Source organism: Anser brachyrhynchus, assembly GCF_964034855.1.
Source record: "Anser brachyrhynchus genome assembly, chromosome: 5".
Taxonomy (NCBI): domain Eukaryota; kingdom Metazoa; phylum Chordata; class Aves; order Anseriformes; family Anatidae; genus Anser; species Anser brachyrhynchus.
In genome coordinates, this window is record NC_137699.1 from 44870635 (window position 1) to 44887779 (window position 17145).

The 17145-nt window shown below is 33.5% G+C and overlaps 1 protein-coding gene across 11 annotated transcripts in view; it reads right to left on the reverse strand.

Moving 5' to 3' along the window:
- CEP128 (centrosomal protein 128) overlaps nucleotides 1–17145 on the reverse strand; it is a 126117-nt gene that overhangs the window by 72413 nt on the left and 36559 nt on the right. For all 11 annotated transcript variants that reach the window (XM_080593668.1, XM_080593665.1, XM_080593662.1 and 8 more), the window contains 4 exons: nucleotides 9747–10097; nucleotides 8161–8811; nucleotides 3637–3801; nucleotides 339–515 (listed from right to left, as the gene is read on the reverse strand). In XM_080593668.1, the coding sequence (XP_080449794.1) occupies nucleotides 339–515; nucleotides 3637–3801; nucleotides 8161–8811; nucleotides 9747–10097 (1344 nt within the window). The remainder of the gene's footprint in view (nucleotides 1–338; nucleotides 516–3636; nucleotides 3802–8160; nucleotides 8812–9746; nucleotides 10098–17145) is intronic.

Here is a 17145-nt window from a genome sequence, read left to right on the forward strand (position 1 = left end):
TTTCCTGTAAGGACGATATCTAGGAAAACCTGTCCCAAAACTCTGGCTGACAGAAAGTGATTTTAGACAAGCACACAATGAGAACTATTGCTCACAAAAAGAATGTAATTCACAGAATGTAATTCACAGTAATGAATAACACATGGACAGATCTTCACAGTATCTCATTCTAATACCTAGTAACCTGTACCTACATCACCTAAATATCCCTAATCCTACTGTCCCTAAATTATCTATACCAAATGGGTGATATGTGATAACAGTGCACACAAATTCTGCTACAATCACCCATTAAGAAAACAACAAAATCTGCAGCATAGTTAAAAACTTAGAATTACTTTGAATTTCTCCATGGAATCCCGAGAAAAAATTTCACAAGCAGCATCAATTTCACTTCCTATCATGGTGAGAATGGATTTCTGTTCCATTTCTAAGTGATGCAGTTGATCCTTAAACTGCAATCTGACTTCATCCATCCTTCTCAAATGATCTTCTTCATAACTGATCTGTTTATTCTGCAGTCAAAGGTGAAAAAAAAAACATAAATTGTTGCATTAATATCATAACATGCATAAATAGCAATATATCTTTCAAACTTATAATCACACTATACTCAGGCACTGAGTTCAGTTTTTTGCCATGGAATATAATACATTCTCACAGGACACAAAATCTTCTACTGATTCTTCTTATTCACCTGGAAGTCTCCTAATTGAAACCACACTAAATCCAAACCCAACAATCGCAGAGCTCAATTTCAGAGTCAAAACTGGACATTCTCTCATGAAACCTTTTTTCATGAGTAGAAAAAGAGCCCACAATAAATACTCCTTTCATTTCCTAATCCTAGTACTCCTTTTGACACTAAGGTCATGACCCTAATACACCTTTTCATTTCCTGAACATTTCTCACATCCCCTTCTGACAACCAACACTCAACACAAGGAAATGGAATGCATTGCTACTACTTTATCTGCATTTACTTACAAAGGCTTCTTCGCTTAAGAATGATTCTGTCCTTAAAAGCTTCTCCATTCTTTTTCACCTTAAGCATAAAAGACCACCCCAGTCTAAAAGATGTATTTTTCTAGTACTACAAAAGTTGGAACTAGTTTTCAACTGACTGCAAAAGACTACATGCACTTCTACATACACATTTCCTTAACAATAAATATTATAGTGCTAAAATCCCAACGTAGACAAAACATATTTTGAATTGGAGTACTTTTTATTAGCCTGAAAAGTTGAACTTTTAAAGAACTTCCTGTTAGTTTAACAAAAGCAAGCTAAGAGAAAGGCCAGCTTTCATATTCACGTCCTGTAAGTCTTGGATGCACTATTTGAAAATTATATGAAAATAATTATTGTAATAATAGAAAAGTAATACGGTCTTTTGAATTCATAGGAAAATCTAATTTAAAAAAAAATAATTCAATACTGATCCTAAATATTTGCAGAAAAAGGAAAATGCAGGAGGTTGGAATATTACAGTAATTCAGTTAAACTTCTGTTCCAAGATTTTTTAATCCATAGGCATTTCACTAGCAAACTATGAAAATAATAACTTATACAACAGATTTTGTACCCTGAACAGTTCTACCTAAACAAAATACACTAAATTTTGGGAATATAGTTATCACAAACAAAAGAGTTGATGCAGCTAATAATACTAATGTACAGCAAAACCAGCAGCCTTCCTCACTGTTTTTAAAGGCTTTTAAGCAGCATTTCAGCATATAAATTAATGTAGTCAAATTCAGCATTTAATTCAGCAGGTTATCAATAAATTTAAAAAGTCTGATATCCTTCTCAGACTAGAAGTAAAAATTGGCAGAGAGCAAACTAAATTATGTCAAGAGTTTTTCATTCCATTCTTTCAAAAAAGAAGAAAACATTTTTTTCTCAGGGCCAATATTCACAACAAACAGTCATTATATGCTGAAGATAGAAGAAATAAGACAAAAGGAGTTAACAGCATTTTGGAATAATCCCTTTACCTAAACTATACTCAAAATGAACTCATTATATTTTAAGCTCAACTTCTAGGTGGTTTTTGTACACTTCGTTTATAGTAACAAAATATGAGTTGAAAATTAAATTGAAAAACCTGAACAGCCATAAGGGATCTACAATATCAATAGGCAACTGTTACCAGATTTAAATAGTTTGGAACTATTAACCTAATGAAACTTACATGTGCAATGGATGAATAAACCTCTTGTATCATTTTAAGATAAATACTTATATCACAGAATTAAATGTCACACAGATGAAAAAAATAGTAATCTGACACAGAAGAATAAGAAGCAGCTAGAGGCTCCATTTTTATTTTTTTTTATTTTTAATGAGGATAGAGTGCACAAAATATGTATATGTAAGCAATTTCCTGCAGAATGCTTTTTTTCTTTAATGTTTTCTTGAATTTTAATTTAGGAAATGAACTTAAAACTGTCAAAGATGAGAAATAATCAATGCTGTCTTAATAAGAATTAATCAAATACTGACAGATACTTTATACTGGAGAAGGTAAAACTTCATCCATGCACAGAAATACTCATCTGAGATCAAAACATTGCAGAAAAAAATAAGATATAAAAATAGCATGAGGTAAAATACATTTGTGTTAAGAAAAACATTAAAAAGCAATGTTGTAGAACCAATCATGGAAACAAACAAACAAAAAAAAAAGAACTTAAGAAAGCAGTAAAAGGAGTTACAACATATAATGACTTCAGCAACTCTGAATTTATCACTAGATTTATTAAAAAAGAAAAGCTGACAATTGCAGGTAGTGAAACTGCAAATTTATATTTGATAGTAATTATTAATAATAAGAACATTAAGCAACAAGAATGGCTTGCAGAGAGCATCCATCTCTAGAAATACAATGCCAGGATAAGAGAAGAATGCATATTTCCCTAAAAGCTTGTTGTGTTTAAAATATTCAAGCAGGAAATAATTTTTATCAAGATATTTAGAATTTATTTTACAGTGATTATTTGGCCTATCTAATTCAAATTTGCTCTAAATTATTCGTAACTTAACTGCAACTCCAGAGAATGTGAAGAAAACTGGAAGAACTTAAGTATTTGTTAGTTGCCCGTGTTAGAAGTATAGTATCACAGAATCACAGAATCGTCTAGGTTGGAAGAGACCTCCAAGATCACCTAGTCCAAACTCTGACCTAACACTAACAAGTCCTCCACTAAACCATACCACTAAGTTCAACATCTAAACGTCTCTTAAAGACCTCCAGGGATGGTGACTCAACCACCTCCCTGGGCAGCCCATTCCAATGCCTAACAACCCTTTCAGTAAAGAAGTCCTTCCTAATATCCAACCTAGGTACTTAAAATAGTACCTATATTCCTACTCTGATAAATTATTGATATAACTCACTGATAAATAGTATCAGGGTGTCTCTGGAGGGATACAATTCATGACTCAACCAAAGCACTTTTGCCTTGTTTGATTTGTGTGGAAACTTTGTACTACAGTATGACTGCATATATTCTTGAATGTGTATATGTATTCTTTGCATTTTAGATTCATCGCCTAATTCTTTAGTTCACAGTTTATTTTAGATATTTATCCTAAAGTTTAAATAAAGCTGAGAGACTGATGAATTATGTTTACCTTTTTCTCCAGTTCTTGTTTTACAAACTCACATTTTCGCCTGAGTTTTATATTTTCTTCTTCACTTTGGGTTAATTCTTCTGTCAATTTATCACATTCAATTTTTATCTTCTCCAGTTGTCGACATTGAGTCTTGACTATGCTTTTCTCTTCTAGAAGTTCCATCTGGTGGTAACAGATGAACAGATGACAAAGTCACTACTATATGGGTTATTTTAAAATATTCCCAGACATTAGAGCTTCAAAACCACAGAACATGATCATGGAAGAATAATTATCTTTAACTTTTTACATTTAAGTTATATTAAATGCAATCACTTATCTGAACATGGAAAACATGTATCAAAAAATTTGAAGATAATGATCAACTCAAGAACACATAATGAAAATAAAATTATTGTACAGTGACTTAATATCACTTATTACTTGTTATTATGATTTATTAGTGCTGAGACAGAAGTTAAATGATATGGACTTTCCCTTTAAAGTGTAGAGCTTTCCCACATTTTACTAATAATGCAAATTTAGCTGCACAACCAGATCAATCAGCTTAGAAGAATGTTGATGCTTGCCAGGTATGTTGTAAATTTCTGCAAGACACTGCAGCACCATACATCTTTTTAAAAGCAGTAAATAGAAATCTCAGATTCTGCATTTCAACTCTGCTACATTCATCAGCTGACATCACCTTAAAAAGTTCAGTATTTATGCAACTTTTCCATTACTGATATAATTTGGAATCAGAAACTCCAAAACTCATTTAATTGCAGGACCTAATACTAAATTTATATCTGCATGGAAATAACTTTAAAGATTTGGTTATTTTTTCATATCTAGAATTGCATGGGTTTAACGCTATTTATGAAGATATTACAGGTGAGAATGAAAAAAAAACAAAAAAAACCAAAAAACTTCTAAGGGTCCTAAGAGCCCTAAGTAGTTAAGTGAACAAAACATTGGTTTCCAGTGGAAAACACAATGAGACCTGTCTTTCTAATTAAGAGGTTTGCTGCTCATTCAACTTACTGAAGCTGACAGATTTGAGAAATTCTCCAGAATATCTACAAAATACAAAAAAGTAAACAAAGCTAAGAAGAAAATTATACACACATAATATCATTATCCAAAACCAGCTTCGTATGAGATGAATTGCAGGATGCAGTTACACACAAAAATAAACCTGCAAAGTAAATTCCTTCTTGAGGAAAATCAAAAATTCTGTTCTTCTGATTAGACTATAAATAAACTATACATATACATTTTATGGTGAAGAAGCATAAGAAAAGTTTTACAAGTTAATTTAGACTTAGGACACAAACACAAGCCTGCAGTGCTCAAAATATTTTCCATGAATATGTTTATAAAATCCTCTTTTCAGTTCCTACTAAAGATAGCCATATAATAAAATTTATACAGATGGAAACAATCCAAGAAACAGATTTCTCCTGTATATTATCTTTGAGACATAATGGTGAAAATTGTTATTAATTTCTAATATGGACAAGGCAAATGTGATCATAATTTAATTGATCTAGATTTAAACCAATTTCCACTTCTGATTATTTTCAGGAAAAATAAAACTACACTCACTTGTTGAATTTTAGAAAAGTTAATTCAAAAAGAAAGACACATATATATACACAATTTTATACGTATCTCTACATAATCATACATTAAAGACGTAACTTGAAATTGCTGTCAGCCATGAGTAAATTTTATATTTCCTTATTCTAAAAATACATGGAAGTTTTTAAAAGTAAATGAGGGCAGTTAGTAAAATTAGGGGACAGATTCAGGGCTTCTGAATGCACAGTGTTTGGGAACCACTAAGCAAACTACTTCATTTTCTCTACCTAGTTTACCTATAATTTTGAAAAAATTATAGAGATACTGTGACTCCTGTAGGGGTTCTAGCAGAAAGAGAAGTAAAAACTTTAGCACCAGAATCTCAGTACTGAGACAGTAAGATCCTTCTCAACACTGACATCTCATATGAAATGCTGAGTGCTTCTCCAGTTCTGCAGCGACATGCAATATCCCTATGCTACTGCCCCATTACATAAAAAATCCTTAACTACCCTATATTTTTTCTTTCTTTTCTTTTTTTTTCTGACTTTCTTGCAGAAGAGACAAGAGAGGGAAGAACTATAAAGGATCAAAAGGCACTTTCAACATCAGAATTCCTTCTCTAGTTCAGATTAGGCTTTGAGTCTTAAGAAATGTGTTCAATTTGCCCTTACCCCTACTACATGCCTCTCAACTGACTTTTATCCTTAAGACTTTGCCATTAACAACCTTTGGACAGGGTTATGTATATTTTTTCACAAAGACAGTTACAAGGGTCAGAGAAGGCTGACGTGTAAATAAAGTCAAGATTACCTATGTAACAGACAGTTGTTCACTGGGCATAAAAAAAAGATGAAACTCTCTTTTAAATTTCCCTAAAGTCTAATTCTAAAATCATAGTATTTAAATATACTTTGATAACTAGCATGAAAAATTTACCTTAACTTGGAAGACAACTCTATCCATAAAACTGAAACCCAGTTTGGATTGTGAAACAGAGAAACAGGAGGAGGGCATACAGGTCTATCAACCTGCAGTCTTTCCATCATCCAATGGAGTTGTTGGCATTTTGACTACTAGTGTTGTCCAAAGCTTACCAGAGGGATGGTATTTGCAATTAAATGATGAGTTCAGACAAAAAGAAAGTCACCTGTACGACATATTCTTAACAGATTTTCCCAGGTAAGAGTGACTAGATATTTCATTGCTCTTACAATGTTTGAATCAAGAGACTATTTTGAATTATCACTGTATACTTCTAAAAAAATAAAGTCGCCTACCCAAGTTATCTTATAAAATTCATTCCCCTTAATCCCTCCATTCCTCTGTTTCAGAGAGATGAAGCTGTAAAAAAAATGCATGTATATTAAGGATTCTGGTTAAGTCACAACTCTGTAAATGAAACAAGGAAGTGAATTCTCTAAAGATTCTGTTTAGGTACAAAAACCAGTATCAATATCAAGGTCCATTCTATAAGACTGACTTTTCCTTCTATGGGGAACACATAGTCACAGTCAACTCATTTTTTGATTACTACCATCTAGAACATATTCCCTTTCCCTCCCCTTGACATTAAATGTACAGTCTTAATTGCATTTTCATTGTCAAATAAAATTAATCATATTTGGATAGATCACTTAAATAACAATACTAGACACATTACAAATTAAGTCCCTAAAATGTTAAGCATTGCTGTCAAAATATTTTCTATTTTTAATGATCCTTCCACTAACAGCTACCTAGATTTTTTTACTATCTTCATTAAATGCAGTGCTTATGAAATATTATCAATTATATTATGATTGATATAATAGCTAACCATCCCTTTCTAAGTAACATTAATTCATAATTGCCAAGATGCAGAAAATATGCAATTTGACTGACTCTGCATATTTGTGTGAAAAGAAATAGACTTGTTTATTTTACCTATGATGAAGTACACCATGAATCACTGAAGTTTTGATTAAGGATTTTATAGCTTTTTATGATTAAATTGGCAGAATTTTGATATGAGCAAATTTTAATTAAAAATATCTGATGGGACTGAGGGAGAAAGTGCATTTATACTGCTTCCGAAGCACATTCAAATTATATTGGTAATTTACAGCCTATCTGGAAAACTACTGCCTCCACTAATATGTCCTAATAATAATTTGTATATTCATAAAAAATACTATCTTACATATATATTTAATCATGTAATCAAACTGCTTCAATAACAGTGCAATGTTTAGCTTATACACAAGTTTTCATACAAGTGTTGACAATTAACTGTGCTATTTAGAGTATCCATTTCAACTTAACTTCTTCAATTCTCTTTAGACCACTTAAGACACTGAAATACTTGTTTTCTTTCAAATGCAATAGGCTTGAATTAGTAGCAAAGGATGTGAACTAAAGACATGAACTTGTTTCTTAATGAATAAAATGCTACACTTTCATAACTTACTGCACATGTAGTCACTTCCTTGAGGAATTATACAGAAATTAGAAATTCTAAAAAGCCTTCAAAATAGAAGGAGCTACAAAAATTTATCTTAACGAGATATATTATCACTGTTCACATTCTGAAAGTTCTTCCAGGTACACCAGCATTATGCAATTTAAACATTTACAAAAATGCACTATCCCTGAAATAATACAAGTTCTATAGTAGACCCATGAAAATAACTTGTTAAAACAGTAGTTTAAGAAAGGATCAAATGATGTTAAAACTAGAGCCTTACACATCTCCTCCTGTTCTGATCACTGACGTACCTACTGTCATTACTTCCAAACTAATAGCTTTTTCCCTTAAACTATTATGAGATTACATTTTCGACCCCTAATTTTAAACTTTTATGATAACCTGCAATAAAGTGTGTGTGTGTGTTAAATGTTTTACAGCCCATATTTCATTACTTTCATCACTCTATAGGAAGAAAATAGCCTACTTTTGGAATTATTCAGAATAAGTACCTTTAGCATTCTAATCTGAGCATCTGCATCATCCTTTTCTTGTTTAAGGAGTTTCATGAGCTCTTGAATGTTTCGTTCATGTTTGATTTTAACATTCTGTAACTCTGATCGAAGATCTGCTAACTCCTGTTGGTGAACTTCTCTTTCCATCTTCAACTGCCTGTTAGCTGAAGTCATCTCTTCATGCTTAGAGTCCTGTTGTTTCTGGAGATCTGAGAGGCTCTTATGTAATTCTTTTTTGACTTTCTCTTCTTCTGCTACTCTGTTTGTTAGTTCCACACGTATGGCACTCAGGTTTTTTACATCTGCTTGCATTTCTAAGAGTCTTTCCTGGTCTTTTTCATGAATTGAGTTCCTAGTTGCAAGTTCTTGCTCCAAGTGTTCCTTCTCAGCTTGCATTTGATTTTGTATACACACTTGCTTTTTCAATTCATTCTCCAATTTATTTACAGTACCTTGAACTTCTTTAATCTCTTCTTCAAGGCACAACTGTTGCGATTTCATTTCATTCAGTTTTACTTCTTTGCAATGAAGTTGTTCTTCCTGCTGGGCCCTCTTTGTAAGTACCTCATTCAGCTCTTTCTGAAGGTTTTCTATTTGGTGTATAGCAGAGAGAAGTTGACTTCTGAGGTCATCCTTTTCTTTGAGGATCTAGGAAATACAAAAAATAAATCCAATGCCACCTAAAGTAATTAAAGAAAATTGTTGGAAACTAACATCTAAGGAACATGTAGGATACTCTGTTCTGCAAAAACACAATTCAAATTGCTTCAAATGAGCTCAGTTATTCAGTATATTAAATTTAGGTGCAGTACATTTGTGATCTCAAAGTATACCTGTCCTTAAACATCCAAGATGCCTAAGCAGGCATGCTTTGGGTTAATACCCAGTTTCTCCCATCCTCTTGTCTGACTTAGATAGTCTTATTTGCAAATTTTTCAAGTAGCAGTATGGAACGAGAAAGGCAATACAGTAATGAAGAACAACATAAGGAAAACTACTGGCCATATATACCTTACCTATAGGTCTATTTTATAGCCTGGCTTGTTTTGCTTATTTTCTAAAATATTACATAATATTTTATTGCCTTTAAACTCTGAAACTACACTCTGAAGAGTTCATATGAAAGCTAAGGAATGAAGACTTTAAAATGAAAATCAGACACATTTAATAAAAACACTGCTGTTTTCCTAAAGAGCTTAATGGTGTGAGGTTTTGTGGTTTTTTTCCCCTCAACATTGATATCTCAGGTTTAAAAAAAATCTAGAAAATACTTGGATGGAAATATTTCACATTGCAAGTGCATGAGTTACTAAATCATAGAATCATATAAATTTAACAGAATGTGGTATTCTATGATTCTGTTGCACTCACCATTCCTGATTCTTACTTATCTCAATTTAACATGTAATTTTTTAAACACTGTCTACAGTACATTTACCACAAGTAACACAATTGCTACTACAGGGAAAAAAAAGGTAACGAGATCTTCCTGATGTATCATACACTACTGTATAAAAACATATTTAAAAGAAAAATTATTTATAAAAATAAATGGTAAGGTTACAAATAAGAGTCAATCTTACCTGATTATTCTTGTCCATCAGTTCATTGATAGTTTCATTTTGTTTTTCCACCTCACAATCTAGTTTCTTACATTTCAGCTTCCATTGTCGGATGGTTTCCTGTGCTCTCACCTTCAAATCTTCTCTTTTTTTCTCAGTCTCTAGCCTGAGTGCCTCTGAATGCCTGAATTCAGCGAGGTACCGTTCTGCTTCCTTGGTACTCTCTTCAGCTTGTTGAGCTAACTCAGCCAACTGGAGTTCAGTTTGCCTACGTCCATTCTCACATGCCTTGTAGCAACTCTGTATTTCCTTTAGTTGGTCTAGCATTTTTTGCTGTTGCTTCTCCCTGTTTTCCAGGTCAGATGTTAACACCTAGAATCATCAGAGCAAAATATGAAAATTTCATCCCTAAAGATATACGGTATGAAACCTTACTAAACTACATACAGCAATGCTTACATCACTTTTCTATCTAAAATATGAAGAGAGTAAAAGATCTCTGACTATCATGTTAGTACACAGAATCTCCTGCTCTGCGATGGTAAAGAATTTCACCACTGGATATAAAATACATCAACATTAGCAAATATGCACGAAGGGAAAAAAATAACCTTGACATGACTATGCAAATATAAATGTGAATTTTAAGGTTTTATGTTTACTATTAACAAAAATAAGATTGATCTTTTCTAACAGGTTGCCCTTCATTCAGAAAAGGTAAGCAAGCACGGACCCAAAGCAGTTGAGGTAAGCTGAAAAATGGCAGCACACCAACTTTTCATGAAGCCTTCCCTACAAAACAAGGGGGATAGAGAAAGAGCAGGTCTCTACCCCCTTTACTTTCATATTTTCATAACTGGAATCCCAAATGCACCTGTACTTTTGAATTCCTATTGTGACATATGATATTTATATGTATATCTGTATGTTAACCTGCATGCAGTTGTCAAAATTCTGTCTGATCTATAAGGGTATTTAAAACATTAAATAAACAACTTTTCAGATACAGACTGCCATGAAAAAAGGGAAAAAAACACCTTTTATTAAACTATATTTATAGTTTAACATAATCACAGAATCTTTAGGCAGGAAAAGACGTATAAGATCATCGGGTCCAACCATTAACCTAGCACTGCCAAGCCTACTGCTAAACCATGTGATCAGGTTACCAATAATTTTCCCAAACCTCCCTCCAGATGTGGTGCATATGTTTATTCATACTATGGGAACAGACATAAACAAGCACTATTTGTTGGAGGTGGTTTTTCTTCAGCATCTATAGTAACACATCTCAAACTTCACTGTCCACATATGCTGTGCTTAAGGGTCAATAAAAAGGACAGGCTGTGGTCCGGCCTTTTGGTTCCTTGGCAAATCCCAACACAACATTAGTTTCTAGGCATTCATTGAAAAGGAGGAGGAGAATTGATGGCAAGCACAGTTTTAGATAATACTTCTAACAGAACAGTTACAGGTAAGTAATGTCTTTGACATTTGTCATTATCTGTCTGCACACATCAGTGCTGATTTGAAGCAACCTTCCACTGCAACAAACATCTGTAAGTCCGAAAAATCCCTATGAAAGATAGGGCTTGACTGAATGACTTAATAATTTGTATGTCCCCCTATGTGCTCCGAAATAGATATAGAGGAAGATATATCATAGCCTATAGCTTTGTGCTCTAAGCTAATTTTAATGCCAGAATTATCCTACATGAGTTAACTTGAACATATTAATAGCTTTCTAGCAGCGCCTAATGTTTTCTTAAGGAATAATGTGGGTTTTTTTATCCTTAATCCTTAAGTATTTAAAAGTAGTTAAATAAGATTTTTTTTTAATTTACATTTATTTCAAAAATTAAGATTTAAAGTTCTGAGTTAAGGTTAAAACATACCGTTAGATCTCCAAAATAAATACCAAATATTCCACATTTTTAAAATTGATATGCCAAGAGCAAATGCACCATCTTCAAACTCTGATAGTTCGGTAACAAATGGTTACATTGGTACTTTAACATCCATACCATCATTTAATGAAAACTGTCCTGTAAGATGGTTCTGATTGGAAATACCAATCAAAAGGGCCAGTAGAGCATTCCTTGCTAAAGATGATACCCCTTTCAGACAAACACTGCTCAGAAAATGATTACTACTTTTTTGTGGAACTATACTACCAGCAGACAGTATATGGTTAATACAACACATCTAAAGTTCCATTAAACAAGCTAAACTATTATGAAATTTTAAAAGCCGAATTTTGATTTTATGGGAACGAAGATTGTTTTGATAGTAAGGAGTGATTATGTAAATTACTGTTGTCATTGGAAGAACATTGTACTTGGCAGTTGTAAGCTGTGAAAGCATGACCATACAGTTTCAATTCATAAGCATGACATTAGAACCTTAGCTTTTATTTGTAAAGGTTGTTTAGAAGGAAATGAAAAGTAGTTGATAATTAAGCTGGATACATAGCATCACATTTTTCAATTTCAGTGTATTTTCAAAAACCATTAGATTTCATATTTAAAATTCAGAGTGCTGGAGCACCTCTCCTATGAAAAAAGGCTGAGAGAGCTGGGGATGTTCAGCCTGAAAAAGAGAAGGCTCCAGGGAGACCTCATTGCAGCCTTTCAGTAATCAAACGGGACTTGTAAAAAAGATGGAGATCAACTTTTTACATGGGCAGACAGTGATAGGACAAGGAGGAATGGTTTTAACCTAAAAGAGGGGAGATTTAGATTAGATGTTAGGAAGAAATTCTTCATGCAGAGGGTCATGAGGCACTGGAACACATTGCCCAGAGAAGCTGTGGATGCCCCATCCCTGGAGGTGTTCAAGGCCAGGTTGGATGGCAACTACAGCAACCTGATCTTAGGGGTGGCATACCAACCCAAGCCATTCTATTTTTTTTTAATAAATAGCATTTGCCTATTTTTCATAAGTTTGTCAAGTTCTTCAGTCCTGAAAGACATCCATTTTCACTTCAAATACAAAAACAAAATATCTTGCATAGAAGGTTTATATCTACATCCTACTGTGGAAGCACACACGGTCAGTCTCAACTATTCTCAACTATTAATAGCTGGAGTAAATAGGTGCCCCCTACTTCCCATCATGTTTAATATTTGCATAAAAACATCTGTAGGAGTCTCATTCCACAGTTTTCATCCTTCATCCTTCCTATCCTCAGTTTCCTTCCAGCCTTGGTTGCAGGGACACGAATACAATACATCACAAAATGCTGTCCTTAGTGTAAGGCACAGAGCTTGACTATTTGCTTTGCACAGCTGGTTTTGTGCACATTCTACGGCAGCTGTGGCCAGAGCAGTACTAAGTTCAGCATAGCCTGAAACCCAGATAGTGGCTGGTTCAAACACTTTGAGGACATTCTTGTATTATAATCGAGTGTGACACCACAGGATTTTCTTGCTGTGTTTTTGTTTGTTTAGGAGGTTGGATTTTTGTTGTTGTTGTTGTTGCACTGAGGGTGAAATACTGTGTTATCTGTGGGAAAGAAGCAGTCCTATGATACCACAACATCCAGAAGCTAAAGAAATTCATCCTTCAGAGCTGTGGGATTTGAAGGAACCGGTCAAAGAGAAAAAAAAAATCAGCCCTTACCACAGACCACACCTTAACATAACTCCTGGATCCATTTAGATTTACAATGCCCAGAAACCTATTTGAGCTAGTCAAGTTACAGTTACAATAGATCTCATTTTCCACCTTTACTTTAGTAATATAAGGTTTATACGGTTTAATAAGGCTTAGCTCTTGAAGTCAGCAGGCTCATGTCCAAAGGAAGATGTCTGAAAATATCCTTGAGTTGTGTTACTGAGGCCTGGACAATGCCTCAGCATCACAGTCGTGTGCATAGTGACAGGGGTTCTACCAGGCATGGCCATCTGCCTGAGCCTTGCATACTGCCTTTTTACTAGGGCATAAGAAGTTGGCAAAGTAATATTTACTTAACCCTTATAGACTATATCAGACTTTCACATTCCTGTCTTCCTTACCCTTGTAGGTAATTTAGAAATTAAATATTTTAAGGATTTGCACAAGACAGAAATATAGAGATGTGATTTATTTATTTAATATTCACCCAGCTTTCTCTCTCTCGTTTGTGACTGCAGCAAACAAGACTTAGATCATCTAAGAGAAAGGACAACAAATATCAGGAGGTTGCACTTACTGGAGAAAAAAACAAAACAAAACACATTCCTTGGACATCTGAGTTTCTCTTCCAAGTAAATTACTAATTCTGTGATCCACAAAAACTTCTAGACAGATGAGAAATGCTGCCTTTATAGAATAGGGCCTCATATTCCAAGGAGTACCCCGTATCTTTGATGGCTCAAGGTTGGTCAACAGGAGACCTCAGTGCTCTGAATGTAATAGAAGCATGACCATGTTCCATGGCATGTATGGAGGTTCTCTTGACAGGAGCAGCCCATGGTATTTAGAACAGTTGCTTGTTAAATGTGTTCTGAAGATCTGTACAGGTTTGTTGTTCTGTTTTGCTTTTAAGTGTTTTCAGCATTGCTCTTACTATAGAAAAGCCTGATTTGGGCACATTGTTGCTTCTCAGTCCTTACACAAAACAATTCTGGGTCCCAATTTTTCTGAGTTGACTAAATTTATTTCTGCATTTTCATTGATCTACTGCTTACAGAAGCAAGGGGAAAGTATTAGAATACTCGTGTTAACACATTTGCCACCAAAATAATATCAAATAACCTCCCACCAGCACTAATATCTAAGGATTTTTATAAAAGGGAATTATTTCCCTGGAACACTTAAAAATTCATTACATTTAATTAATTGATCCTGGGGGTACAGCAAGTTTATGCTCTAGAGATCTGAATGCAAGCATTATTTTCAAAACTGATGAAACTTTGTATCATCCCTCAGATTGCAGCAGCACCATGAACACTTCAGTTGACAGACTCCGTCTAGAGATGATTCAGAAGAGAGGTGATCAACAAACTCAAAGATAGATGCAACATTTGCCCTGAGTAAAACAGTTGTGCTTAGTACTTCTAATTTACTGCATAACCAACATCCAAATATATAATCCATCTTTCAACTTTCACAAGAAATTGGAGGCAGCAGAGAAAGAGATCAACATTTTCCAGTTAGAACTAGTTATTTATCCAAAATGTAAACTAATCAACATAAGCTCTAAACACATGATTAGTGCAGTTCAAATTTCCAGTCCCTAGCTTGACTACATATATTGTATTTTTGACCTGCATTTTCAACAGCTCATTTAAAAATAATCACCACAAACTGCAAAAGAAATTCCAGTCTAGGTACAGAAAATAAATCACATCACATATTCAGTGTAACATTCCTTAAAACTTTCATGAATACTTAAAATACAATTAAGGATCATTCATTTCGTACAATTTGCCGTAATTCAAGTTAATGCCTTAGACGAGTTATGATGTGCAAACATTCTATAATGATAATACAATAAAACACATTTCACCCCAACCGCACTAATTATGTTGATCACCTAAAGTAGATCCACATATAGTGTTCTCTTTTTCTATAATGGGTCTCAGCAGTACAGTCACCAGTTTCTAACACTACGTAATCATACTGCTTGTCATTCGTATTGTTTTCAACAATGTTATCTAAATCATGCACCTAATTATTTCTCTTACCAATTTTTTACAGAATACAGGGCTCAAATATTTCTTCACAATCTGATCTGCATCTCTTACTAAAACATAATGTATCTGACCATGAAGAATCATTGATCCAGGAGGTTTAGATCTTTTATACAAACACCAGTTCTATGAATTGAAAAATCAAAGATGCATATGGTCAATCAGTCTAGAAATGTATTCTTTCAGTAAAAGGTATATTGTACAAAATCAACTGGTTAAAGAGGTACCTTTTCCATACGTTCCCCAAGTATGAACTGCTACTGATTCTGATCGTTAATAGTTTATATAAAGATACAGCTGAAACATCTTAAATTTTTAGGTTGATTTGTGATTTTGAATCGATTTTTAAAAGTACATATGCTAGTCACTTTTAATAAAGTTTCTGTAGCACTACTTCAATGTTTAAAAACCATTTGACACAGCAATACAGGCTAGTCTATGCCAAAGGTATGGATTTCTCATATTTTGTGAGAATTTCTGTTTAAGTTTATAAAAGTGGGTTATGCTTATTGGTTTCAGGTATCTTAGCTGACCTGTAAAATTAAAATTGGCTAATAGTGTCATCTTCAGTGAAAGAAAAGCCATAAAAGAAATTTTAATAAGGCTAAGAATTTATATCAATCTTCATAAGATTAGAAGATTTCTATTATTCACATCTTAATTAAACAAATCAATGTTTCTCCCTCAGAAAACTTGAAATATTTTTAACAAACTGACTGCCTGCTGTTACACTCTACTGGACAATGCTGGAAGACCCCATTGACCCAATTAGAATTAGAGAAATCTTCAGTAAATCAAAGGATTTCACAAGCATAGAGTCCATATAAGCTTATGGAGAAACTAGCTTATTGTATCTTTACAATTTGCATACACTGTTTAATTCTTATCCATAATAGTCAAGTTGAACCAAATTCTCTGTTAGTTCCATACAGAAAAATATATTTAAAATAATGACATACATTTCCAAGTTCTTACAGAAGGATCCTCAGGTACACTACAATAATTGAAATTTAAATTTTCTCTATTAAATTTAGAAAACTAAAGATTGAACTCACTTCTAAACATGAAATTATAATCACATTCTTAAACTTTCTCATCCAGTCCATTTTATATCATATTGTGATTTTATGGCAACAGGGACTAAGTGTACAGCACAACTCAAATTCTTTAAAACAATAACATTTAAATAAATCAAAAGAAATTTCTAATATCACATGTACACCAGAGGCAAATACAGTCACATCCTCCCCACTAACCAAAGATAAGTTACACTCAATTCAAACATGACTAGTCACTTCCAACTGGGAATCAGACTATCTGATAGGAGCAGCTGTTAGAACGGACTTGACAAAATGCTTTGTTAGTACATAAGTTTAGAAATTCACATCCTTGTATTCCTTGATGTTTCATTAAAAGAAAAAAACCTAGCTATTTTCCTGTTGCTGCCTCTGTAGGAGAGTGGCAGTGGGAAGCAGATAAGAAGTACAAAGTATTTTCTGTTGAGATAATCAGGGAAGTCTGATTTCTAACTTGCAGCAATGACAATGACCCTGACTTAGCCCTCTTCCATCAGTATTTTCACAGAGCAGGAAATTAGTATTAGAACATCATTCAGACTCTTAAAAAACCATGTTTCACAAACAGAAGTTAAAAGATGTTTTTCTATTTGTTTGTATCCTACTAACTCCCCCCAACCAAGTAACTGGAATTTCTCAGACCATAGAATTTATTTTTTTTAAATATTT